General features: G+C 44.7%; 1 protein-coding gene and 1 pseudogene across 3 annotated transcripts; both read right to left on the reverse strand.

Annotated features, from left to right (window-relative positions):
- Window positions 1-1,495: 1,495 nt before the first annotated feature.
- On the reverse strand, window positions 1,496-26,205 carry SLC25A15 (solute carrier family 25 member 15). 2 transcript variants are annotated; one of them, XM_081855700.1, is made up of 7 exons: window positions 26,067-26,205; window positions 14,880-15,008; window positions 11,198-11,456; window positions 7,998-8,135; window positions 3,907-4,076; window positions 2,434-2,592; window positions 1,496-1,762 (listed from the first exon to the last, which is right to left on the reverse strand). In XM_081855700.1, exons 2-7 carry the CDS (start codon window positions 14,932-14,934, stop codon window positions 1,641-1,643), a joined length of 903 nt encoding a protein of 300 aa, XP_081711826.1. In that variant the 5' UTR covers window positions 14,935-15,008; window positions 26,067-26,205; the 3' UTR covers window positions 1,496-1,640. The 2 variants fall into 2 exon arrangements, with proteins under 2 accessions (XP_081711826.1, XP_081711825.1); XM_081855699.1 differs by lacking the exon at window positions 26,067-26,205 and adding an exon at window positions 17,098-17,226.
- LOC309338412 (WD repeat-containing protein 5 pseudogene) lies at window positions 23,045-24,107 on the reverse strand (annotated as a pseudogene). The gene has a single exon. The product of its transcript is annotated as a WD repeat-containing protein 5 pseudogene (transcript).
- Window positions 26,206-26,263: the final 58 nt, after the last annotated feature.

Consider the following 26,263-nt stretch of genomic DNA (forward strand, 5'->3'; position numbering starts at 1 on the left):
CTAGATTACGTTGGAACTACAACGTGAGTCCAGCAATAATGAAGGTGACTAGTGTTGTGGCTCTGAAGCTATTGCTTGACGGCAGGTTCCTCATCCCTGATTTAATGGCACAGAATACAACCCAGTCATCCTATCCAACCCATTGCAATAGCAGTCAAATTGGAACGTTCTGCTCAATCCTTCAAGAGGCTCATGGAGCCAACTAGACTCCTGAATTCTAGACCTCACGTGGGATTAGAGTTGACCTGAAGGATAGCAAATTTGAGGGGGGGGGTTGACAGTACTATGTGGGCTCCTTAAAGGTAAAGGGACTCCTGACCGTTAGGTCCAGTCGCGGACAACTCGGGGGTTGCGGTGCTCATCTCGCTCTATAGGTCGAGGGAGCCGGCGTTTGACCGCAGACAGCTTCCGGGTCATGTGGCCAGCAGGACTAAGCCGCTTCTGGCGAACCAGAGCAGCAAACGGAAACACAGTTTACCTTCCCACCAGAGCGGTACCTATTTATCTACTTGCACTTGACGTGCTTTCGAACTGCTAGGTGGGCAGGAGCTGGGACTGAACAACAGGAGCTCACCCCATCGCGGGGATTCAAACTGCTGACCTTCCGATCAGCAAGCCCAAGGCTCACTGGTTTAGATCACAACGCCACCCATATCCTTTTACAGCAGTTTAGGCCATATTAAATTTGCTTTCTTTAAAAAGACATAAACCTTCTCTGCCACTTTTACACACCAGTAATTCTCCCTTATTTTGTTTTTTCCTAAAGGAAATGGCAACATTACTTTAAGATATTCTGAGAAGTGTGCACACAAAAGATGGAGCAAAACTGCTCTGTAAAACTCTGTAGTGAAACAGAAAACTCAGATGTGAATATAAGCTACTGCACTTAACTGCAAGATTCATTTTCTTGATTTCACTAGCAACATAAGAGCAGTGACATTGTGGTAGCATATATGGGGCAGATTTGCTTCCATGCATTAGCTACTGTTTAGTGCTGGTTTATGGAGATGCGGGTGGTGCTGTGGTCTAAATCACTGAGCCTCTTGGCCTTGCCAGTGGGAAGGCCGGCAGTTTGAATCCATGTGATGGGGTGAGCTCCCATTGCTCAGGCTCCCTTGGTCTGAAAAGCGAGTACCCCATAGTCACCTTTGACTGGACTTAACCATCCAGGTGTCCTTTACCTTTTTACTTTTACCTTGCCCTTTTAGTGCTGGTCAGTCACATAAGCAAATTGGCCAAGCCAGTTGTATAGAATTCTTAACGTTGTTTGCCTTCCCAACAGATTAAGTCTGGACAGCTGTTTCTCTGCTCTTAAGGCATGGAAGTTACTATAACCTGACAGAATTAAATGTGATACTTTAACATGCTTAAAATAATAATAAAAAAAGCACTGCTTGTATAGCTCTTGTATTAGTTGACCATCCAAGCTCTCTTAAGAGATCTTATTATCTGCAGTTGTCTAGGCACTGAACGCAAGTAACCACACAAAGTTTAGAAAAAACCCCCAACATATTTATTTAAAACATGATACTTTAAAAAATAAAACCCAGAATCTTTAAAACTTGATTTTTTTTTGTTCTTGCAGCAGCTCTCATGACCTATAAAGGTTTCCAATGATTTTAAGTCTACAATAAAAAATATTACATATCAAACTGGTTCATCATCAGCTTCCGACTGTACTCATAGGCAAGGAACAATGCACCATTGGCCGGGAAAGCTCGAATCATCGTAGGTTTCAGTCCCGAATACAAGGCAAAGACACCTGTCAATAAGAGTTAAAGTGTTAACAAAAGCTGCTGCTTGTCCCTCCTGTTTCTTAAAAGCTTAGGTGCAACTATAGCATTTTTAAAAACGTGGAATAATGGCATTATTTATATATAGAATAGTATAAACTACCCATGACCCTGAGATTAAGAGTCTCATGCTCTACTGCCTTAGCTATCCCAGAGGGCTTACATACTGCTATTCAGAGTAAATCCATTGAAATTAATGGACCCAAGTTAGTTGTAGCCATTAATTTCACTGGTTCTACTCTGAGTAAAAGTTAGTTGCATGCAACCCATACTTCTTAATACCAAAATGGGATTCATTAATGGTGAGGATTGCCTTAACACAGGCAAACTCAGACCTCCAGATGTTTTGGGACTACAACTCCCATCATCCCTAGCTAACAGGACCAGTGGTCAGGGATGATGGGAGCTGTAGTCCCAAAACATCTGGAGGGCCGAGTTTGCCTATGCCTGCCTTAGCAGGAATTAGAGGCAGAGATAATAGAATAGTGGATAATAGAGAATATATAAATAAATAAAAACAAATATATAAAGGCTATGGAACAAAAGACATTTAGTTCTAGGTATAGTCCACAATTTGTTTCAGTACAGATTTCTTGATATCCCCTGTCCCATAGCCCTAGTTGTGGTTTCATTTTCTAACCTTCTTTCCGGAGCACACTTGCGAAGGTTACCATGAAGCCTGCCTGTTTTCCAGCCATGGAAAGAACCTGAATTCTAGATTTGACGCAGTCAATGGGATATACAGCAATCCAGAGACACATGCCACCGAAACCGCCGCTGATCATCAGTGCCACAGGACCTACAAAACCAAGCAGAGGTGGCCTAAAACTTCTTGGCACTTGAAGCAAAACATCCATCCGTTTCCCTCACTCTAGTAGTGTAAAAACAAATTCTACACACACACACACACAAACAGGGATTGGGCCACGACATGCACAAACACTACAAGATGCAGTAATTCTCCGAGGGAAGGTCAGCAGGCAGATATACTGTATTTTTCGCTCTATTGGGACGCACCGGACCATAGGAGGGGGAGAACAGGAAAAAAAAAAATTCCCTTGTTCTCCCCCTCTAAAACAAGGTGTGTTCTGTACGTTCACCCGAAGCCTCCGGAGGCTTTGGGTTCCTTTTGACCTGCTCTTTGGGGCTGGGGGAGGTAGCGCTGCTTTCCCCCTCCGCCAGCCCCAAAGACCAGGTCGGGGAACAGCAGGAAGGTGGCGCTCAGCCTCCCCGCTGTCCCCTGAGCTTGTGGGGCTGGAGGTGGGGAGAAGCGCTGCTTTCCCCACCGCCAGCCTCCAAACCAGGTCGGGTTTGGAGGCTGCTATCCGCAAGCCTTGGGAGCCCGGCGGAAACTCCCGCCGGGCTCCCAAGGCTTGCGGATAGCTTCCTGAAGCCTGGAGAGTGAGAGGGGTCGGTGCGCACCGACCCCTTTCGCTCTCCAAGCTTCAGCGAAAGCCTGCATTCGCTCCATAGGACGCACACACATTTCCCCTTCATTTTTGGAGGGGGAAAAGTGTGTCCTATAGAGCAAAAAATACGGTAGATTGGACACATGGGGAGTTAATTTTAATCGTATGATACCTGTCTTTCCATTCCTACTTCATTGTCCCTTTGGCCTTTCTTGGGATGTGCTCTCAGCTGAGCCTCTGTGTGTGCTGCTAGCCAGCTGTTGAGATGACTGGTGTCTGCTGTATTGCGGGGAATGAGGACAACACTTGTCTCTCTCAAATGCTCTTGCTTTGGGGCAGGTGAGACCCAATGCAAAACTGAGGAGGATGTGGCAGTGTCAAAGAGCAGGTGTAGAATTCATCTCTACAACCATAATATACGTAGGATGTGCATCCTCTTAACACCCCATCACTAGTGCTACATGTAAAAATATATTCCAGTAATCCAGTTTCATAAGAAATTGTCCAATTGCCAATCAGTGTATTTTGAAACAACATGGCTGACTGCAGAACCAAGTCGATGCACTTCATAAACATTCGTTTATGGAAGGATTGGAAAAGTTTCATTCCCAACATTAGAAACACTGTAAAAAACCCTATGGAAGGTTGCTCTATCAGAACTGTTTAGACTCATTTAAACACCCTTAACAAGTCAAACAACATACCTAATTCCTCTTTTGGCCTTCCAAATGCGAAAAACGTTCGGCTCAGTTCATAGCCTCCAAAGAACAAAAAATAGCCTGGGATTTCGCGCAGCAAAGTGCTGGACCAGCCACGGTAGAATCCAAAGGGACCGTCCTTTTTCAGAACACCTTTCACTACTGACCAAACTGTACTAAGAGAGGAACAAGACTGTCAGAACAGTTATGTAAACAGAAACTGACTGTGAATTATTATTTTTTGAAAGAGGGGGGCCATTTGCTCAAGACCTTCTATGCACAAGGCTGGCAGAAGCACAATTAGGAACGTCAAGCTCCTGTCATAGAACATGGTGAGATAACGGAATAGTCACAGAACATTAAATCGGAGGTTTCCCTTCCTCAAGAATCAAGTCCAGCTTCATCAGTGGTTTTGTACGATGTAGACAAGCAAATGTCCAGTCACTGGTTATCTCAGATGAAAATTTTCGTCTTGAGTTGCCAAAGCCCTTGTAAGATATGCCCAGGATTGCAGTCTGAGCTCTAGATACATCTGAGGCCAAGCTCTACAGCAGGGTTTCCCATCATCCCTGACCATCATCCTGCTAGCTAGAGATGATGGGAGTTGTAGTCTCAAAACAGCTGGAGAACCAAGTCTGGGAAACACTGCCCCACAGGAATAAGTGAATCACAGCCTCCTGTTGAAGGGAGAAACTTGCCATAATTAGGATAGATGCATGGGGATCCTTGAATAAACACCCCATCTTTATGAAATCACCATCTCTTGTGGTTTGGGCAGGGATATACACACACACAACTGCCCAAGCTTATGACAGGGCCTTTTGCTCCTTCTGGACTGGGATATGGCCTATGCAGGCCAGGCAGCAACTCTGTATATATAAAATAGTTCCATTTCCATACAGGAGATTCTTGAGCACTTGCCATTGCAGAAGCCAAACAGCCAGGGGGGAATTCCGAGCTTTAATTCTCCCAGTACGTTTCCGAGCACAATTCAAAGTGCTGCTGCTGACTTTTAAAGCCCTAAACGGCCTCGGTCCTGTATACCTGAAGGAGCGTCTCCACTCCCATCGTTCTGCCTGGACGCTGAGATCCAGCGCTGAGGGCCTTCTGGCGATTCCCTCATTGCGAGAAGTGAGGTTACAGGGAACCAGGCAGAGGGCCTTCTCGGTAGTGGCGCCTGCCCTTTGGAACGCCCTCCCATCAGATGTCAAGGCAATAAACAACTATTTTACTTTTAAAAGACAACTGAAGGCAGCCCTGTTTAGGGAAGTTTTTAATGTCTAATGCTGTATTGTTTTTAATATTCAGTTGGAAGCTGTCCAGAGTGGCTGGGGAAACCGAGCCAAATGGGCAGGGTATAAATTTATTATTATTATTATTATTATTATTATTATTATTATTATTATTATTATTATTCTCTGCCATGCCTTTGCCTGCAATTCAGCTATAGCAAAGATGCCTCATCCCCAAGACTGAGGCAGCAATTCAAACTCTGTTTCAGGCAGCAATCATGGCAGCCTTTTATCCGAAGGATGATGCTTGCCATCAATGGCAGCAGAATCTCTAGCCCATGGACCTTGTTAGGTACAGTTAGAGGGATCCCTGACCATTAGGTCCATTCGTGGCCGACTCTGGGGTTGCGGCGCTCATCTCGCTTTATTGGCCAAGGAAGCCGGCGTACAGCTTCCGGGTCATGTGGCCAGCATGACTAAGCCGCTTCTGGCAAACCAGAGCAGCGCACAGAAACGCCATTTACCTTCCCACCAGATTTATCTACTTGCACTTTGACGTGCTTTCGAACTGCTAGGTTGGCAGGAGCAGGGACCGAGCAACGGGAGTCTCACCCCATTGCGGGGATTCGAACCGCCGACCTTCTGATCGGCAAGTCCTAGGCTAAGTGGTTTAACCCACAGCGCCACCCGCGTCCCTTGGACCTTGGATGTCCAACCACACCCAACATCGTAGGTGGAACTGGGTGTGGGGCAGGTGAGGTTATTGCTTTCAAGGAACCATTGGAGCTGAAACTGAGCGCCCAATTATCCTTTTGCAAGCTAGGCTCAACTGGGACAAGCTGCTTCCATCTACGTACTGAAGCTGAGGAGAGGGGAGGAGACACAGGGCTTCTTCCACCCGTCAAAAGTTGGCCCTTGGGTGGTGGGGGAGATAAGTTCGCCACCCACTTGATTTAAACCCTCCCTTTACCACTGCTGTGGGACGCGAGTGGCACTGGGGGTTAAACCACAGAGCCTAGGACTTGCCGATCAGAAGGTCGGTGGTTCGAATCCCCATGACGGGGTGAGCTTCCGTTGCTCGGTCCCTGCTCCTGCCAACCTAGCAGTTTGAAAACACATCAAAGTGCAAGTAGATAAATAGGTACTGCTCTGGCGGGAAGGTAAACGGCATTTCTGTGCGCTGCTCTGGTTCGCCAGAAGCGGCTTAGTCATGCTGGCCACATGACCCGGAAGCTGTACGCCGGCTCCCTCAGCCAGTAAAGCAAGATGAGCGGCGCAACCCCAGAGTCAGTCACGACTGGACCTAATGGTCAGGGGTCCCTTTACCTTTACCATTGCTATTAAAAGACCTCTGTGTTTTACAACACCCCTTTAGACTATCCGGCTCAGCCAGGACTGCTTTGTGCGTTGCTGCAACCTTTATTGTAGCAGAGTTATGCCCACACATATATTTGCAAAAAACCCAGGAGGAAAAAAGGCTCCTACCTTGAGGGAAAAGTGCTACTGGAAGGGGTGGGGATAAGCAGGTGTGAGGCCTGAGATGAATTGGGCCAAAGCATATGCAAGGCTGGATATTAAGAGGGGGAAGAACCAACAAGAGTCTTTGAGGCAGGCCCAATGGAAGTAGCAGCTTGCAGCAACAGGAAGGGCACCATCTCTACAAGCCGGGGACATCTTGTCAGTACAAAGGATTAGCTGTCAGAACGGGTGTAAACTGCTGGCTAAGAAACAGAGCTACAAACCAGTATGTCTCTGGTTTAATCTAGCCTCTCCCGCGAACTTGCGGCGCAAGTAGCCACACTTATCCTGAACCTAGCCATCTGCAACATGAGAGGGATGAGAATACGGACATAAAGGGCAACAAATGTGAAACAGTCTGAATGCTCAAAAGGAATGTGCCGAAATGTTAAGCATTACTGTTAATGGCTTTGAGGCATGCACACTTAATAGATTTTGTTGAGTACAGCACAAAGCATTGTTCTGGACAGGAGCTTCTAAACCAGGGGTCGGCAAAATTTTTGTGGCTTGGGCTGGTTCATAGTCCCGCAGATGCCACAGTGGGCCAGAGTGTGCGCGCGCACAACCACTATTTCCGACAAAGCTGTCAACTTACAGATTTGAAAATAAGGGACCAGCAGCCTCGAAAATAAGGGATCAGCAGCCAAAATAAGGGATTTTCCAAGCACAGGCATGTTCTGTGCCCCTCCGAGCCAAAGGCAGAAAGCCCAGCCAGCAGCCAAGCGAAGCCTCAAGTGGTGGTTCCCACAGCGCAGCAACCCGGCAAAGGGGATGCAGCAAGGAAAACCACCGTCACCTCTCCGCTGGGAAGCGCTGAGCAAAGGCGAGTCCCCAGGCAATGTGGCCGATTTGATCAGCACAAGGCATGCAAGCTCCACCCCCCCAGTCGTTCTTAGACTCCTTATTGGGTGAGCAACGCAGGCAAGCAACACAGTTGGAGCCTCCCTCCTCCCTGGCCGGCAGGGAGGGAGGGAGGGAGGGATAGGAGCTGCTTCCTTTGAAACCCGGGAAATTTAAGGGACATCATCAATAAGGGACAGCAGCGGGACACGGCAATGGGATAAGGGACTTTCCTGCCAAATAAGGGACGGTTGACAGCTATGATTTCCGGAGGAGGTTTGTGCAGCTTCCCATTGGCTGCAGGAGTTTCTTGCAGCCAATGGGAAGCCGGCCAGCATTACGGAAGGTAGTCCCCGCTCTGCTCAATGCCGGTTTAGCGTGGCACACGGGAGCCAACCGACCGAGCGAGCGGGCAGTGGGGGTCTATAGGCCGGTTAAACGACCCCCATGGGCTGCTTATGGCCGATGGGCCTTAGGTTGCTGACCCCTGTTCTAAAGAATACTTACTTGTGTCCGTGCACGATCTTCCCAGATAACTGCATTTCATGCATGGCCTGCAGGCGACACTTCACAAGTTCTGTGGGGCAGAGGACCAAGGTGGCAAAGGCAGAAGCAAAGGAGCCAGCAGCAGCATTTTGAAGGTCACTGCAAGAAAGACAAATTGTATTTGGCACACGGGAGTCAGAAGCTTTGACTTGCAACACAACGGTGGCCGTGCAGAGTTCCAGTTCTCCTTGCAGAGGAGCACCTTAGGACAACAGAGTGGTCCCACACAGAGAAGCAGGGGACATTGTTAGTACAAGGATCAGGGCATCTGGCTTCCAGTGCAGAATCAGGATAGGAAGAGCTGTACTGAATCAAGTAGTTCATCCCAACTGTCAGGCAGGATATGGTCTAACTGAAGTACAGTGGTGCCCCGCAAGACAAACGTCTCGCAAGACGGGAAACCCGCTAGACGAAAGGGTTTTCCGTTTTGGAGGCGCTTCGCAAAACGAATTTCCCTATGGGCTTGCTTTGCAAGATGAAAATGTCTTGCGAGTTCCTGCGGGCTTTTTCCCCTCCCCCCCCTTTTCTAAGCAGCTAAGCCGCTCATCAGCTGATCCGCTAAGCTGATAAGCTGCTAAAAGCCGCTAAAAGGCTAAGCTGTCAATGGGCTTGCTTCGCAAGACGAAAAAACCGCTATACGAAGAGACTCATGGAATGGATTAATTTCGTCTTGCGAGGCACCACTGTATCACTGGTTGATGCCTTTCCTATCAAACTCCTCTAGCAAACTTGTAAGGAATATCCCAGCCACAAGACGCAACTTATTCCATAAAGCTACAATGGGGTGATTCCAACTAAGACTCAAAACAGATCTACTAAAATGAATGGACCGAAATTAGTCATTTCCATTAGTTTCAGTGGGTCCACTCTGACAAACATTGGATACAACTCAATTATATTAAAATTTCATTTACATCCTCTCTCCTTTAATTGTCCTTTCTCTGTTAAACATGTTTGAGAACAGAACCACATACAGTTAATATATTTCTTCATATGGTGTATGCTGATGTTGCTTTTGTTTTTCCATAAATGTTCTGTTATATAAAATATTAATGTATTATATGATTCCCGCCCCCTTTCCCTTATGCATTGTAGTTTAAAAAAATAAATAAAATAATCAAGTCATATATTGTGCAGCTACTAAAAGGACTGTGCTCCTAGCCCTGCCTGTTTTGATACTTATTTTTAGCATCTCCTAGTGACAAGAAGGGACACGGTTGGCGCTGTGGGTTAAACCACAGAGCCTAGGATTTGCCGATCAGAAGGTCGGCGGTCAAATCCCCACAACGGGGTGAGCTGCTATTGCTTGGTCCCAGCTCCTGCCAACCTAGCAGTTTGAAAGCACGTCAAGTGCAAGTAGATAAATAGGTACCGCTCTGGTGGGAAGGTAAACGGCGTTTCCGTGCACTGCTCTGGTTTACCAGAAGCGGCTTAGTCATGCTGGCAAGTAGATAAATAGGTACCACTCCGGCGGGAAGGTAAACGGCGCTGCTCTTAGTCATGCTGGCCACATGACCCAGAAGCTGTACACCAGCTCCCTTGGCCAATAAAGCAAGATGAGCGCCGCAACCCCTGACCATTAGGTCACGACTGGACCTAATGGTCAGGGGTCCCTTTACCTTTACCTTTAGTGACAAGAATGGTATATGAGGGAATAGGAAAGTAAGATACTGTTTCCATTGTCCTCTTCTGCATTTAAAATGGAGGAAAAAGTAACTGAATATCAAAACTATGTTTATTGCTTGAGTTGTGCTTGAAAGAACTGATACAAGTGGAGACTGTTTCCCTCTAGAGGGAGCTTTTGAAACTGTTATAGGAGTGTAACTGGGAGGTCTCAGCTGCAAGATAAGGATTCTGAGAACCAGAGATTGACCTTGGACCATTCAAAATGTTGACAGGAGAAGTTATTGTGACTTCATTATATAAGATAAACTATTCGCTGGAAGAGCTTCATAAAAAGACGGATGACATGACTTTTAAAATTGATAATTTGGAACAGAAAGTGACTAATTTGAGACAAAAACCAAGCACTAACACAGAAATAATTCAGGACCTGGCACAGGAACCTACTTTGGCAGAACAAATGGTGGAGGAAAAGGAGAAAGTTGTTGTTTTTGAACCTAAAATAACACAAGCGGGATCCTTAGTTTTACAGAAGCAAATTGAGGACTATAAATTTAGGCCTTTTATGATTGAATCTAGAAAAAAACAGATTTTGAGGATTGGATCCCGGCTTGGACTGAAGAAGGAAAGTTGGAAAGATCCCTCTATCCAGGGATTAATTGACTTTTGGGACATGGACTTGGATTTGGAGGAGACTGAAGTTTTGGGGGCCTTTGGATTTGGAGGAATCTTGAAATATGTCCTGAAACACTTTATAGACCCTAGCTTCAACTATGGAAATTTGGCTGAACTGTCCAGGAGGAATAAAAGTATTGTTAGGATGGAGTTCTCTCGAGATTTGCTCTCTAGCATTAAAGAATATGAAGAAGATCTGCAGAAGGGACCTGGAAAAGAGTTAAGAGCCTCAGGCATAAGATCTCCAGGTTGATGGACTATATGGAATTGACGGAAAGGACTGGCAGAATCCGAAACCAGGGAGAGGAGTTGAGGGAAGAAGATTGGAAAATTTAAAGTTTATATATAGAAATATTGCAAAGTTAATGAGTGATAGAAAAATGGTGGATTGATATTTTATGGATTTAGCAGAAATGTTATAAGGAGTTAAGCATATATAAGTATTTTAGTTTTAATGTTAAAATAAGGTTAAAAAAATATGTTATTTATAATATGATAGAGAATAGAGAAAGATGGAAAGGATTTTCTGAAATAACTAGTAGAAGTGGAATACAAAAAGGGAGGTGAGAGGAGGTCGAGGAAACAAGGGTATGAAAGAAAGAGTATCGAAAAGGGGGGATGTATTTTTTTAAAAAAATTAAATTGTTTTTGTTTTGTTTTATTTAGGGTTAGGGTTAGGGAGTGTGTTTGGTTTAGTTTCGTTTCGTTTAATGTGTTTAGTTTAATGGGTTTAGGTTGTGTTTTGTATTGTTTATATATTGTACTGTATTGTCTTTTTTTCTTCTATTTTTCTCTTCTGTCTTCTTTCCTTTTAAAAGTAATAAATATTATTTTTTTTAAAAAAAGGAAAGTCGGTCACCAACCTCAACTCAGCTTTCCTGTCTAGTCCAACGATTCTCCTCACAATGTTTTGGCAAAAGCCGTAACACATGAAAAGCACTGCGTTTTCAGCAATGTTAGCGACCAGAGCCGGGGTGGTGCCCTTGTAGAAGCCTCGAAACCCCACTTGCTTGTAAGTCTTCACAAAACAGTCCACAAGCCCTCGGTACATGGCAGGGAATGTCTGCATTTTCACCTTGGCGGTATCAAAAGGCTGGCCAGTAATCACACAGGCAGTGCCTCCTGCAGACAAAAAAACCCAATCATTTGCAAACATGAGAAGTCTCCCTGCGACCATACAAATTTAATCTCTTCACTCACCAATGCCCCTTATTAAAATATGGATTAAGGTTTTAAATAAGCTTCCTTAAGTAATATATTGTTTCAGCTATATTTTGTAAACCATCCTGGAATCTTAACAGAGGAAGGGCAGTTTAAAAAAAAACAAAAAACGAAACAAAGCAAATAAACCAAAATGAAACGAGTTTCTGAGAGAGCAAAAATTATGATTGAGAAAAAGTGATGTGTCATGCTTAAAAGTAGCAACTGCTAGAATGAATAGGCACTGCACTACAGTGGTACCTCAGGCTACATACGCTTCAGGTTACATACGCTTCAGGTTACACACTCCGCTAACCCAGAAATATTACCTCGGGTTAAGAACTTTGCTTCAGGATGAGAACAGAAATCAGGCTCCGGCGGCAGCAGGAGGCGCCCATTAGCTAAAGTGGTGCTTCAGGTTAAGAACAGTTTCAGGTTAAAAACGGACCTCCAGAATGAATTAAGTACTTAACCCGAGGTAGCACTGTACTTCATTCCACAGAATACTACCAGTTAATTTCCTTTCAGTACAAATGCATGTGCTGCAAAGCTGTAATATCAAGAGCCAGAATGACTTGAGTCCAACAGAACAGTGGTACCTCGGTTCCTGAACGAAATTCGTTCCAGAAGCCCGGCTTCCGAAACATTTGAAAACTGAGGTATGGCTTCCCATGGGTTGCAAGAGCTTCTTGCACTCAGTGGAAGCCCCATCGCACGTTCGGGTTGCAAAAATCATTCGAAAACGGAAGCATTTACTTCTGGGTTTTCAGCTTTCGAGTACAACGGAGGCATTTGGGAACCGAGGTTCCATTGTAGTTAAATAGCCACATCCTCTCTGAACAACTGTACTTCAGCGTTGTCAGGGGGTGGGGGAGAGGGATGGGATAGCCTCACTATGAGGCCCTGAGCTCCTTGGAAAAACGATGGGACACGTGTAAGAAATGTAATATAATAACAACCTGATATTATGAGGCTTCTTCTGAACACTGTTTGCAAAAAGAGTGGGCAGCAACAGCCTGACATTTTCCTAATCCTCATCCCCCCCCCTTCCAGTGCGCAGTGTGCACACACATTGGTGCAAAATGCCTTGTTGTTGTTGTTGTTTAGTCGTTTAATCGTGTCCGACTCTTCATGACCCCCTGGACCAGAGCACGCCAGGCCCTCCTGTCTTCCACTGCCTCCCGCAGTTTTGTCAAACTCATGCTGGTAGCTTCAAGAACACTATCCAACCATCTCGTCCTCTGTCGTCCCCTTCTCCTTGTGCCCTCAATCTTTCCCAACATCAGGGGCTTTTCCAGGGAGTCTTCTCTTCTCATGAGGTGGCCAAAGTATTGGAGCCTCAGCTTCAGGATCTGTCCTTCCAGTGAGCACTCAGGGCTGATTTCCTTCAGAATGGAGAGGTTTGATCTTCTTGCAGTCCATGGGACTCTCAAGAGTCTCATCCAGCACCATAATTCAAAAGCATCAATTCTTCAGCGATCAGCCTTCTTTATGGTCCAGCTCTCACTTCCGTACATCACGACTGGGAAAACCATAGCTTTAACTATACGGACCTTTGTTGGCAAGGTGATGTCTCTTCTTTTTAAGATGCTGTCTAGGTTTGTCATCGCCTTTCTCCAAAGAAGCAGGCGTCTTTTAATTTTGTGACTGCTGACACCATCTGCAGTGATCATGGAGCCCAAGGAAGTAAAATCTCTCACTGCCTCCATTTCTTCCCCTTCTATTTGCCAGGAGGTGATGGTACCAATGGCCATGATCTTGGTTTTTTTGATGTTGAGCTTCAGACCATATTTTGCGCTCTCCTCTTTCACCCTCATTAAAAGGTTCTTTAATTCATCCTCACTTTCTGCCATCAAGGTTGTGTCATCTGCATAGAGACCTATATTGTGGAGGCACTGTTTCCCTAAGGCCAAAGGCCCAGAGTGGATGAATTTGGAGAAAATAGTGCTGGCTTCACTCCTGGCCCATGAAACCATGCTCCCCCAAGCCGGCCCACACAAAAAACTTGATCCCCACACCCTAAACAAATCCATGCCTCATGGAGGCTCCCCAGAGCAAAGCTATGTACCTAACCAAAAATAAGTGTTTGTCCTGAAGTCAATGGCGGAGCGTAGGCCCGTGCTGCCCAAGGCAGGTGCACTTCTGGGGGGCGGGGCGCTCGGGTGCCCGGAGTGTAGTGTGTGCCCTGCCGCCAGGGATGGAGTGAACCGTCCATGGGACTAGAGCAAGCCGCCCATGGCGAACATTTGGCACACTGCCCGCCCGCAACTCCCAAGTCTCCCCCATGCTGTCAAAATGAAGGGGGAAATACCACCAGCAAAGCGACGCAGCTTCCCCCTTACCCCAACAGCTTGGGGGAAGCTTGGGAGTTGTGGGCGCACCGAATGTCACCCGCCTCAGTGAGGGCACCTGGGACGGTCCGCCCACCTTCCTAGGCCCCTGCCTGAAGTCACAGCTCTTGGCAGCCATTCTGAACTTGGAGAGCTGTTGAGCAGCTAGCAATTGTGAAAAGCAACCGTGCCCAACTTATTGCTAAGAACAGTTGCCTCTTTTTTTGCTAGGAAAGGGAAGATACAACAACAACAAAAAAGCAACATCAGCAGGTTTGATGTTTAGGCTGACTTTCAAAGAAAAATTAACAGCTGTTCTTGTGAAACAATGCTATTACCTTAAAAAAAACCCTGTGATTTATTTTATCCTCACCACAGCACTGTGAAGGAGGTTAGCCTGACAGTAACTCATCATCATCTAAGAAGCTGCATGGCTTAGTGATGATTTGAACCCGGGTCTTGAAGCTCCTAGTCTGGCACTCAGCTGGGTTCCTGACTTGGAGATGCCTGCAATTACAGTGGGCAGGCAGTGGGAGAAACTTTTATATTAAACAAAACACTTTTATATAAAATAAAATACACCCTGATGAAATAAAAAAACCAGTAAGATGCTATTTACACAGGAGTACTCTTGGAATATTTGTCTGCAGACCAATAGGAGGTCAACTGACTGGTGTACTAATCCTGTATTGGTTCAATAACGTGAAACACAGAAAACAAATTTATCCTGTCTCTGGTTGCCTTTATTGCTCAACTTTTATTTGTGACGTATTTTGAAATGTTCATGAAAGCTAACACTAAATGAATTCAGAGCCACAGCTGGAAAACTATTAAGACAGACACGTTTACACTTTTACCTTTCAGCAATAGCCAAGATTTCACTGAAGGAAAGCACCACAACAGAAGCATGGTGAAGTCAACATGTTCTCTCCCTCAGGACCCACATTGCTGTCACCTGGAGAAGGGCTATCAGTTTCTAAAGGATCTTGCGAAAATAGGATTTCCTCAGACTTACCTACAGCCCCTGCTGTGAGGTCAATGGCAGCTTGGATGACAGGGTTTGTTTTCATGTTTCCCACTGGTTTTGTGGTGGCTCTAAATCATCAGGTTTGCTGCAGCCCACAGGGAGATGTGATGGGTACCTCTAAAAGGGTGGAAAGAAGAAAATGATTGCGCCTGCACATTGAACAGCATCAAATGAATGAAAGAATGAAAGGATTAACAAACATAAAAAAACTTGAGTATGATATAGTTTTAGATTTTAGACTTACAGTTATGAGAAAAATAAAGTACACCCTCTTTGAATTCTGTAGTTTTACACATCAGGACATAATAACAATAAATTTGTTCCTTAGCAGCTCTTAAAATTAGGTAAATACAACCTCAGGTGAACAACAACACATGACATATTACACTGTGGGCCAAAATTCCTCCATAACAGGAGGCAGGGAGACAACACCACCTTGCTGAGGGTAAGAATCTTACCAATATCAACAACCCACCAGTGTCACACATACACACTCAAAACTTTATCCAGTTGTCATCCCCATACACCTAGGCCTGTCATGAGTGTGTGTACATACTTACACAAATTATTATATGCATGGATATGACATTTTAAAATACATTAAGATTCAGGGACCAGGAGAAGGCTGTAAGAATGTATGGTCCTTTTATTAAATAAACAATCTAGGTAGATTAGGAACATTACAGACAAAAAGCACACTATAAAAGGGAAGCATTTAGCACACACTAAACTGTGCTGCAGTAACATTATCCTATAATCCCATGTGTTTCCTCCAATCCCTCGAATTCCTAATGCAACCTACTTAAACACAAGTACTAGGTAAGTCATGCTGGTTCTGCAAGAATTGCCAAAATCAAATGATTCAGACAAAGCCATATTTAAAAGTACAATGGGGAACATTTTCATGCATCAACTGTTTCAACCCTTACCAAAGTGAGCCTGCAAAACAAAAAAACAAAACTTGAACATCCTTTCCAGTAACGCCACAGGCGGGGAACAGCTTTTTTTTTTTAAAAAAAGAGATTGTTGTACAATCCTTAAGCATTCAATATTTATTTTTTTTTTAAAAAAAAACTTTATCCCCATCAACACCATCAGTTCAGTGACAGGACTGGAGTGCCCTATGTCTGGACGGAAAGGGGAAGCTAATGTAGTCAATTAACCACTTTGTTTTTTTATTTTATTATGTTATTGTTTTTTATTATTAACAAATAAACCACTTATACTGTCACAAAAAAACTGATTTCTAGCCTCTCTCCCAGTTTCGGAAGTTGCTGCCATTCCAACAGAAAAACAACTCAGCAATCTCTTTAGAGGGGATGGGAATCTTATTGTACTGTAATCTCAATGAACTACCAAAACCAAAAAGATATGGAATCTATCTATCTCCTATATCTATGGGTGGATTTGAACTAGTGAAAAGCACTTCTTGCTCATGCAAGTAAGATGACACACCCAATTTTCAGTGATCTCCCCTATCTATCACTCTCATGCCCAACTTTCCATAGGCATCTGGTTGGACGTAGAAATCGCTAAAAATGATTGCCGAGTGCTTGCAGATATATATATATATAATAATAATAATATTTATTAAGTTTTTAACAAAAAAAAGGTTACAGAATGGAATACAAAATAGAATACAAAAAAGGGAGGTGCGAGGAAGTCACGAAAATAAGTCAATGAATGCAAGATATCATAAAAGAGGGATTTTCAGTTTTTATTTTTACTTTTTCATTTTATGTTAAATTTTGGTTTTTGCATTTTTGTATTTTCTCTTGCAGATATATTTTGATATCATCATTTAACATTATAATTGTTTAGCATTGCCAGAAGGTCAGACTAAAATCCTTGGTTTCCCTAAAGCGCTTTATGTGCATCTTCACCCAATGCAGCCTTGCCAAGCCCCCAAAATACAGTAACAGCAGATGTGAATCCCTCACCCCCAAAACCACATTTTTTTAAGACCCGTCCCCGGAGAAATTTGCAGGAAATGAAGTTGCATCCCCTAAAATGAGACGCCTGCTGCTGCCAAAGCAGTTCTGGGGCCTTGCGAGGCGCAGAGGCGCAAGCGGGGCTTCTTCCGCACGGGCGGAAAATGCGCCGAGGCGCCTCTCGCCACCGCTGCTCCCCAAGGGGCGCCCGGCTCGGCCGGCTGCTGCGCCACGTGGGCGCCTGTTGCAGCAGCGCGCCCACCTCGCCGCCTTACCTGCAGCCGCTGCGCCTCGCCCCCGGCTCGCCCGCATCGCCTGCCCCGGACCCCTCGGGGTGCCCTCGGCGGGGCCTTTATAAAGCAGCCGGCTTGGGAGGCGCGCGCCCGGCCAAAAGAGAAGCAGCAGCAGCAGCAGCAGCAGGAGGAGGAGGAGCTGCTGGGAAGCGGAACCCGACGCCCGCCCCGCCAGGGGGCGAAGCTGGCCGGCGGCTCCGCGGACGGACGCCCGGGAGGCGGGCTGGGAAAGAGGCCTTCGAGGCTGCCCTCCAAGCGATGGCCCCCCATAACCTCTCCACTCGGGGGTGTGTGTGGGTGTGGGTGTGTGCATATATGTGTATACATATATATATATATGCAGGTTTTGGTGTCCTCGGGTGTCTTCCCGTGTAAAAGTTGGGGTGTCTAGGCGACGTTTCGACGAGGTCTCACTCGTCATCTTCAGGCTGGTGCTTTCGGCTTCTTGTTACTGGAACAGAGCTCTGTTCCAGTAACAAGAGCTCTGTTCCAGTAACAAGAAGCCGAAAGCACCAGCCTGAAGATGACGAGTGAGACCTCGTCGAAACGTCGCCTAGACACCCCAACTTTTACACGGGAAGACACCCGAGGACACCAAAACCTGCATTCCTGTACCCGTGAAAATCTACGAAAGCATATATACATATACATATACATATACATATACATATACATATACATATACATATACATATACATATACATATACATATATACATATATACATATATACATATATACACACGCACACACACATATATACACACACACACACACACACACACATATGTGTGTATATATGTATATATTTAAATTTTCTGATTTACACTTTAAAGTACTCATTTTTACACCCTTAAGGTATCAGTGACTTTCCCTTCTTCACTTTCCATGGTTCATTTTACATATCCCTGCATACAGTGGTACCTCGGGTTAAGTACTTAATTCGTTCCGGAGGTCGAATTAAACTGTTCTTAACCTGAAGCACCACTTTAGCTAATGGGGCCTCCTGCTGCTGCCGTGTCGCCAGAGCCTGATTTGTGTTCTCTCTCTCTTTTTTTTTTTTAAAAAAATATATATTTATTTGTTTTTACAGAAAAAGAAGAAACATCAGAAAAATACAGAACAACAAAAACAGTCACCAATGCATATAAAACAGATAAAAAAGCAAAATACAGAAAAAAGAAAATTCCATCCATCAAAAAAGAAGAAAAAATTAAAAATAAAAACTCCAATTTTTAAATACATGTTTACAAAACTTTCTCGCGCCTCCCTTTTTTGTGTTCCTCTTTGTCCAATCAGATACAGCAAATCCTTACCCTCTTTAGAAACTCATTTCTAATTATTAAAATCAATTCTATTATGTCTCCGATCTTTCCTCCTTATGTTTAAACACCTTTAGCATATTTACTTTTGACATAACTTTAGTCTTTCACCCTTTTTCTATTACATTTTTGCATACTTTTTAACACTGTATCACTAATGCCATATTATTTTTGTATCCAACATCATTTTAGCATTCATAAACTTTGCAGTGTTTCTGCAGATAGTCCTTAAACTTCTTCCAGTCCTCTTCCACCGCTTCTTCTCCCAGGTCTCGGATCTGATTTGTGTTCTCATCCTGAAGCAAAGTTCTTAACCTGAAGCACTATTTCTGGGTTAGCAGAATCTGTAACCTGAAGCATATGTAACCCAAGGTACCACTGTATTTTACAAAAACGATACCATTCAGTATTCCATTATATTATTATTTATTTATTTATTTATTTATTTATTTATTATTTATACCCCGCCCATCTGGCTGAGTTTCCCCAGCCACTCTAGGTGGCTCCCAATCAAGTGTTAAAAACAGTACAGCTTTAAATATTACATTACATCCAATATAACTTAATTACACTGTTGAATTTATCTTAATGCTGCCAGCGTTTTCAGCTGTACACTGTTATTTCCCATATATTCAATAAAGGTTTTCCAATCTTCTCTAAACATCATCATAATAATAATTTATTATTTATAGCATGCCCATCTGGCTGGGTTTCCCCAGCCACTCTGGGCGGCTTCCAACAAAACACTAAAATACAATAACCTATTAAACATTAAATGCTTCCCTAAACAGGGCTGCCTTCAGATGTCTTCTAAAAGTTTGGCAGTTATTTTTCTCTTTGACATTTGAAGGACATATGTTCTTCTTGTTCTCCTATTCTATATATTAAGTCTGCGAGCTGCACATATTCTGTCAATTTAAGTTGCCATTCTTAAGTTGGGACCTTGCTCGTTTTCCATTTTGGGGCTGACAAAACACGGGCCGCAGTAGTGGCATATATAAATAACCTTTCTTGACACATGGGAATTTCAGTCTGAATTATCCCCAACAGAAAGGACTCTTTTTTTCCATTTCATTATGCATCATTTCATAATGGGTTTTTTGTTCTTTCAATCCGTCAAATGTCTCAGCTTTCAAAACCTGCCCCCAGGAAGGAAGAAAAGTGTTCCCATAAGAGTAGCTTCTTGCACAGCCCTCCTTTTCATTTTGCTATTAATCTATTTTAATTCCCATCAGAGTTTTACCATATCTTGCATACAAATACAAAATAAGTGGCATACGTAAAGAATGCAGTGTTTGTCATGTAAGCATATAACTAATAAAAGTGTCCTTTCTAATTGTTCTTACACTGCCTTTGTTACAACTACTGTACTGCTATTGTACTAGAAGTATGTTGTGCAGCTCTTTCACTCCGTGCTTAAAAATAAACATTTTCCCTTCACTATTTATTGCTGGGTTTATAGGAACTGCATTACAAGTGCAACAGCTCGTGCAATGTATCTGGACCAGTTTCAAAGGGCTTGAAAACAGTCACCACACCATGCATTTTGAAATTAAGTTGCCCTCTTGTGACCAAACTGGAGAGGTGAGGAAATGTTAAAGAACCTGAACTGGAAATGAAACAGAATACATAACAGTTTGACTTTCTAACTGTAGCATGCGAGGGAAAGGTAAAGGACCCCTGGATGGTTAAGTCCAGTCAAAGGCAACTATGGAGTTGCGGCATTCATCTTGCTTTCAGGCTGAGGGAGCTGGTGTTTGTCCACAGACAGCTTTCTGGGTTATGTGGCCAGCAGGACTATACCGCTTCTGGTGCACGGAGGACTGTGATGGAATCCAGAGTGCACAGAAAATGCCATTTGCCTTCCCGCCGCAGTGGTATCTATTTAACTACTTGCATGTGAACCCACCCTCAAAACCTTAGGCATTTAACAGACACTATGTGGGTTAAACCACAGAGCCTAGGACTTGCCGATCAGAAGGTTGGTGGTTCAAATCCCCGTGAGGGGGTGAACTCCCGTTGCTTGGTCCCTGCTCCTGCCAACCTAGCAGTTCAAAAGCACGTCAAAGTGCAAGTAGATAAACAGGTACCACTCTGGCGGGAAGGTAAATGGCGTTTCCGTGCACTGCTCTGGTTCGCTAGAAGCGGCTTATTAATTCTGGCCACATGACCCGGAAGCTGTACTCCGGCTCCCTCAGCCAGTAAAGCGAGATGAGCGCCACAACCCCAGAGTCGGCCACAACTGGACCTAATGGTCAGAGGTCCCTTTACCTTTAAAGCTGGTTCTGTTTGTGAAGATCTTCACAGAAAATTTAATGTTTTCAGAGTACTAATCTAGTTCATAATGATTCAACAAGACTAGGCTTTTGTCCTTCAGGAGAAACATTAAAATACACTTGATCTGACTTTTAAATGATCTTTTATTGCTTTCCGGAAAATAGAAAAATGAAAACAGTAAAATAAAATAAAAAAGCCACCCTCAAGGAATAGGACAAGAGTAGTCACAGCATTCGTCCTAAAAATCCATGCGGTTACCTCTATGCTGCTAAACTTTTATATGACTATGCCCACAGTGCACCAGTCATATTTGGTTGGTGTTTAGGACAGTTTCCCTAGCTTATACTGCCACTAAAAGAAACATTATTAATTATTTGTATCTCTGGCAACTCTTTTAAAAGGAAAGCATGTTACCATGCTTTCTTGAAGGCTGGCTCCTAGCTTTATAATCCCTCCACACCTGTGCTTAATTTTGTGCTTTACCAAATTTTGGCCAGGCTTCTTTGTTCCCTGACCATCATTCCCACAAGTGTGCTGGTCAACTCTACAAAGTGGACCTTTATCACTTTTCCTCCTCCTATCTGGTTATTATTGTGCAGCCTCCACGTGTCAAAAATTGCCTTCGGTTGGGATATTTCTTTGGTTTGATGCAAACTGGAAGAAGCAGTGACAGGCAGAAAGGAGGGGTGTTGCATTTTTCACCATGATCAGGATATGGAAATAATCCTTCCCTAAGGTAAAGGTAAAGGGACCCCTGACCATTAGGTCCAGTCGTGACCGACTCTGGGGTTGTGGCGCTCATCTCGCTTTCTTGGCTGAGGGAGCCGGCATACAGCTTCCGGGGTCATGTGGCCAGCATGACTAAGCCACTTCTGGTGAACCAGAGCAGCGCACGGAAATGCCGTTTACCTTCCCGCCAGAGCGGTACCTATTTATCTACTTGCACTTTGACGTCCTTTCGAACTGCTAGGTTGGCAGGAGCAGGGACCGAGCAACGGGAGCTCACCCCGTCGCGGAGATTCAAACCGCCGACCTTCTGATCAGCAAGTCCTAGGCTCTGTGGTTTAACCCACAGCGCCACCCGTGTCCCTGTAATCCTTCCCTACCTGCCTCAAAAAAACCCACAAACCTTTTAATGCAGGTTTTCTTTTCCTTTCTTTTTTTCCTAACAAAAGAATCCCACTTTTTTATTGTACATATGGTAAAATATTGATAAGCGCATAGAAAAGGGAAGAAAGAATAGAAAAGGGATATACCAATGTGGAAGGGGGGGGGGATAGAATAAAGCCATACCATTAGCAAATGCAAGTTCATACAATGAGGTTTCTACGATAAAATAAGTGTTTTTGTTTTGTTTTTTTACATTGAAATAACCGTACAGAGTTTGTGAAATTTGCCAGAATATATTTTTTAAGTAAAAAGTCACAAGCAAGGACTTTGCAAGACAAAGGTTGAACAGATAATTTGGGGTGAGGGTGGGGTGAAAAGCGTGAGAAGACTTTTACTGTCAAGTATCCTCTACCGGAGAGTATGAAGAACAGGTTGCATTACATAGAAGGACAAAGAAAGGGTGATTTAATCACAGGTTCTGGAAACTTGGATGGGTGGGAAATGAGAAGAGGCGCAAGGCAAAAGAACACTTGTTTGGTCACGTTAAAAAAATTGCGTTTAGTAATGAGCCACCATGGCTCTTCTATTTAAAGTTTTATGTACTATGGCCTACCTGCCTGGATCGTTTTTCTTTTTCTTAAAAAATGTTAACATATCCAGATTCTTTCTAAGTTTTTGACTTGGCGGTGGTTGCTGTTAGGAGACAGAGTTCCCTCCAAGCAATGAGAATGCCATCTTATTCCCCAAGGAGAGAATACCGTATTTTTCGCTCTATAAGACGCACCAGACCACAAGACGTGCCTAGTTTTTGGAGGAGGAAAACAAGAAAAAAATATTCTGAATCTTAGAAGCCAGAACAGCAAGAGGGATCGCTGCGCAGTGAAAGCAGCAATCCCTCTTGCTGTTCTGGCTTCTGGGATAGCTGCGCAGCCTGCACTCGCTCCATAAGACGCACACACATTTCCCCTTACTTTTTAGGAGGGAAAAAGTGAGTCTTATGGAGCAAAAAATACGGTAGTTAATGGCTTGCAAGTAGGAAAAGCCACCAATTCATCAAAGAAAACTGAACCTTTTTATTACCCCCCACCCAAAAAAAACCTATATTTGCTCAGTTTGGAGACAAGCCGAAGAGAGAAGTTATTTGGGTCAAGACTAAAAGACATCACCTTCTCTAAGGTTGCTTTGTTTCCTGGCAAAGGGGTCTTCAAAAAACACAAACACAGACACCCCACAGCAGTCTCTGAAGTGATGCTGAAAGCACTTTAACAGTCACTCTTCCAAAGTTTAATTGTTTTGTCATTTTCTAGAGCTGCTGAGGCAATGATGTTCTCCGTTGGATGGCAAGCTGTAGAGATCACAACATCTGTATGCCCCTGCAGCTTCTGTACAATCTCTTTTGTTTGGAGGTTCCAGATGTAAACCAGATTGTCCTCTGAACCAGACACGATCCACTTTCCACCAGTAACGGAGAAGCTGGCAAAGATGCAGTACTTCTCGGTCTTGTGGCCTGTGTAGGTCTTTAGGCACTTTCCTTTGCTGTAGTCCCAAAGCTTAAGAGTGTTGTCCAACGTTGCCGCTAAAATATATTTCCCATTGGGAGAGAACTTCACAAAAGACACAGGGGGGTTGTTATCATCAACCAGTGTTTTCAAACACTGTCCTGATGCTGTATCCCAGATTCGGCAGAGGCCATCATAGCTGCTGGAAACTATCAGGGAGCCATCACGGTTAAAATGCACTGCTGAAACTGGGTCAGAATGGGCTGGCAAGGTTTTTAGGCACTTCCCGGTTTTGACTTCCCATATCCTCACACTCTCATCAAAGGATCCTGAGACAACAAGGTTGGACTGTGGGTTGAAATTGCAGCAGAAGGCATAGTTGCTGTGCCCCTGCAGGGTTTTCAAACATTTTCCCGAGCTCACATCCCAAATTTTGAGAGTTTTGTCATCTGAGGCAGATACAAGGAGGTTTGAATCAGATGACCAAGCAACATCAGAGATTTCCAGCTTGTGGCCAGATATGGTTTTCTCAAATTTGCCATCATAGGCGCCCCAGATTTTTATAAGCGTATCGGCCGAAGAACTGGCCAGCCACTCCCCATTGGGACTGAATTTCACTGATGAGACAGCTTTTGTGTGTCCTGCCAGCGTGAATTTCAGGTCATAGTTTGGTTTTACAGGGGCAGGCTTGCCCTGATTGGTTGAAGAGGAGGATGTTGATTGTGTTTTGGTTGATTCTGAATCTGGCTTCTCTTCTGTTGCCATGGCTGTGAAAACTAGCATGGAAGGAAGTGCAAGCCAGTTCAAAGAAGGGTGTGTGTCTCCAAGTGGGCTGGGGCAACTTCAGAGCTGCAAATTCTCCACTCAGCTATTAAGCTCACTGGCTGCGACCTGGGGGACCCAGTCACTGCCTCTCAGCCTGTTAAATACTGAAGTTCTCACCCTGGGCCAGCAGGAGGATACTGTAGATAGTTTTCACATATGCAAATAAGGGATTGACAGTGACATTCAGTGATTGGATAGTTACAGAAAGTGGTTACTGTTGCATTGTAGTGGAGCTCTATATAAGCAGGCTGGCTGAACCCTTCAGTTCAGTTCTGTTCTGGCCTGTGAATAAACAAGAGCTGTTTGAAGAATCGCTGTGTCGTCTGATATGTTCACCCACAACTTAACACAGGCTGACCTATGTCATATAGTTGCTGTGCAGATAGAATAGGGAGGGGGGAGGAAAGAACCACAGACACCACTTCGAGCTCCCTTAAAAGCACGGCTAGAGGCGCCGCTCTCGCCGCCGCCGCCTTCACCTCAGTGCTCGGTGAGAAAAGCAGCAGCAGCACCTCACTTGAGGAAGCGGGGATACCCAGGGCCTCGCGCAGGTGCACTGAACAGACCCAGCTGGGAAAAAGCGACACACACTCACGGCACCTGCGCTCGCTGCAACTCGAGGAAAACTGACGGTAGCAGCAGCGGCTTTGTGCAGGTCTTCCGTGTTTATACTAAAGCATGCCTTTAAAGCACAGTGCAAACACAGTTTCCTCCCCCCCCCCCCAATTCTGGGCACTGTAGTTTTTTAAGAGTTACTGCAAATTGTAATTCTGTGAGGGCTATACTACAGTGCCCAGAATTCCAGGGGGCTTGCCCCATGGGTTATAATTGTAATGTTCTGGAGAATCTAGATGAGATTCAGAATTTTCACTCCCTTAGGATTTCCCCAAACTTGTGCCACAGCTTTTCCATACTGGTGCAAACCAATTCTATGCTTGCTCACCTGGAGTTCCCACCCATTTCAACTGAGCTTTCTCTCAGTCTAAGATCCCAGCCTTATTTTGCTGACTTGTCATGGCTCGACAAATGCGCCCACTGGCAGCACAAGCAGGTTTTCTTAGAAGTACGTTCAACAAACTCTCCTTAGTGAACAGTAAAAATAGGAAAAGGAGGAAGGAAATAAACAAGTGAAGGGCAAGTCAGTATGGAGAGAAAGGAAAGAGGAGGACGGGGAAGGAGAAAGAGATGCATGAAGGATGAGTGGAAAACCTCTGACAGTAAGAACGGTTCGACAGTGGAACGGTTTTTAAGCAGAGGTTGTCTGACCATCTGTCATGGAGGCTTTAGCTGAGCTTCCTGCATGGCAGGGGGTTGGGCTAGATAACCCTTGAGCATAGCTGTCAACCGTCCCTTATTTGGTGGGAAAGTCCCTTATCCCAGCGCTGTGTCCCGCTGCTGTCCCTTATTGATGATGTCCCTTAAATTTCCCGGGTTTCAAAGGAAGCCGCTCCTCTCCCTCCCTCCTTGCTGGCCAGGTAGGAGGGAGACTCCAACTGTGTTGCTTGGCTGCGCTGCTCACCCAATAAGGAGTCTAAAAATGACTGGGGATGGAGCTTGCATGCCTTGTGCCAATCAAATCGGCCACGTTGCCTGGGGACTCGCCTTTGCTCAGCGCTTCCCAGCGGAGAGGTGGCACTGGTTTTCCTTGCTGCATCCCCTTCGCCGGGTTGCTGCGCTATTGGAACCACCGCTTGAGGCTTCGTTTGGCTGCTGGCTGGGCTTTCTGCCTTTGGCTCAGAGGGGCTCAGAACATACCTGTGCTCGCAAAATCCCTTATTTTGGCTGCTGATCCCTTATTTTCGAGGCTGCTGGTCCCTTATTTTCAAATCTGTAAGTTGACAGCTATGCCCTGGAGGTCCCTTCCAGCTCTACAATCCTCTGCTCCTATGACCTGCAACGAGAAACTGGGTCGACTTACCTCAATGTACTCCCCTAGCCGCCAGGGGGAAGCGTGCTGAATCCATAAAGCATCCTATTTACAAAATGCCCATAAGGACGGGAGGACGAAATAGCCAAATACGGATTTATAGGACGCTTGGCTCTAGGTCTTCTTTAGGGCATGATTTGCACGTTGCTTCCTTGTGATGCCAACTCCCTGAAGGCTTGCGTTGTATA

Source organism: Podarcis erhardii (genome assembly GCF_964252035.2).
Source record: "Podarcis erhardii genome assembly, chromosome: 3".
Taxonomy (NCBI): Eukaryota; Metazoa; Chordata; class Lepidosauria; order Squamata; family Lacertidae; genus Podarcis; species Podarcis erhardii.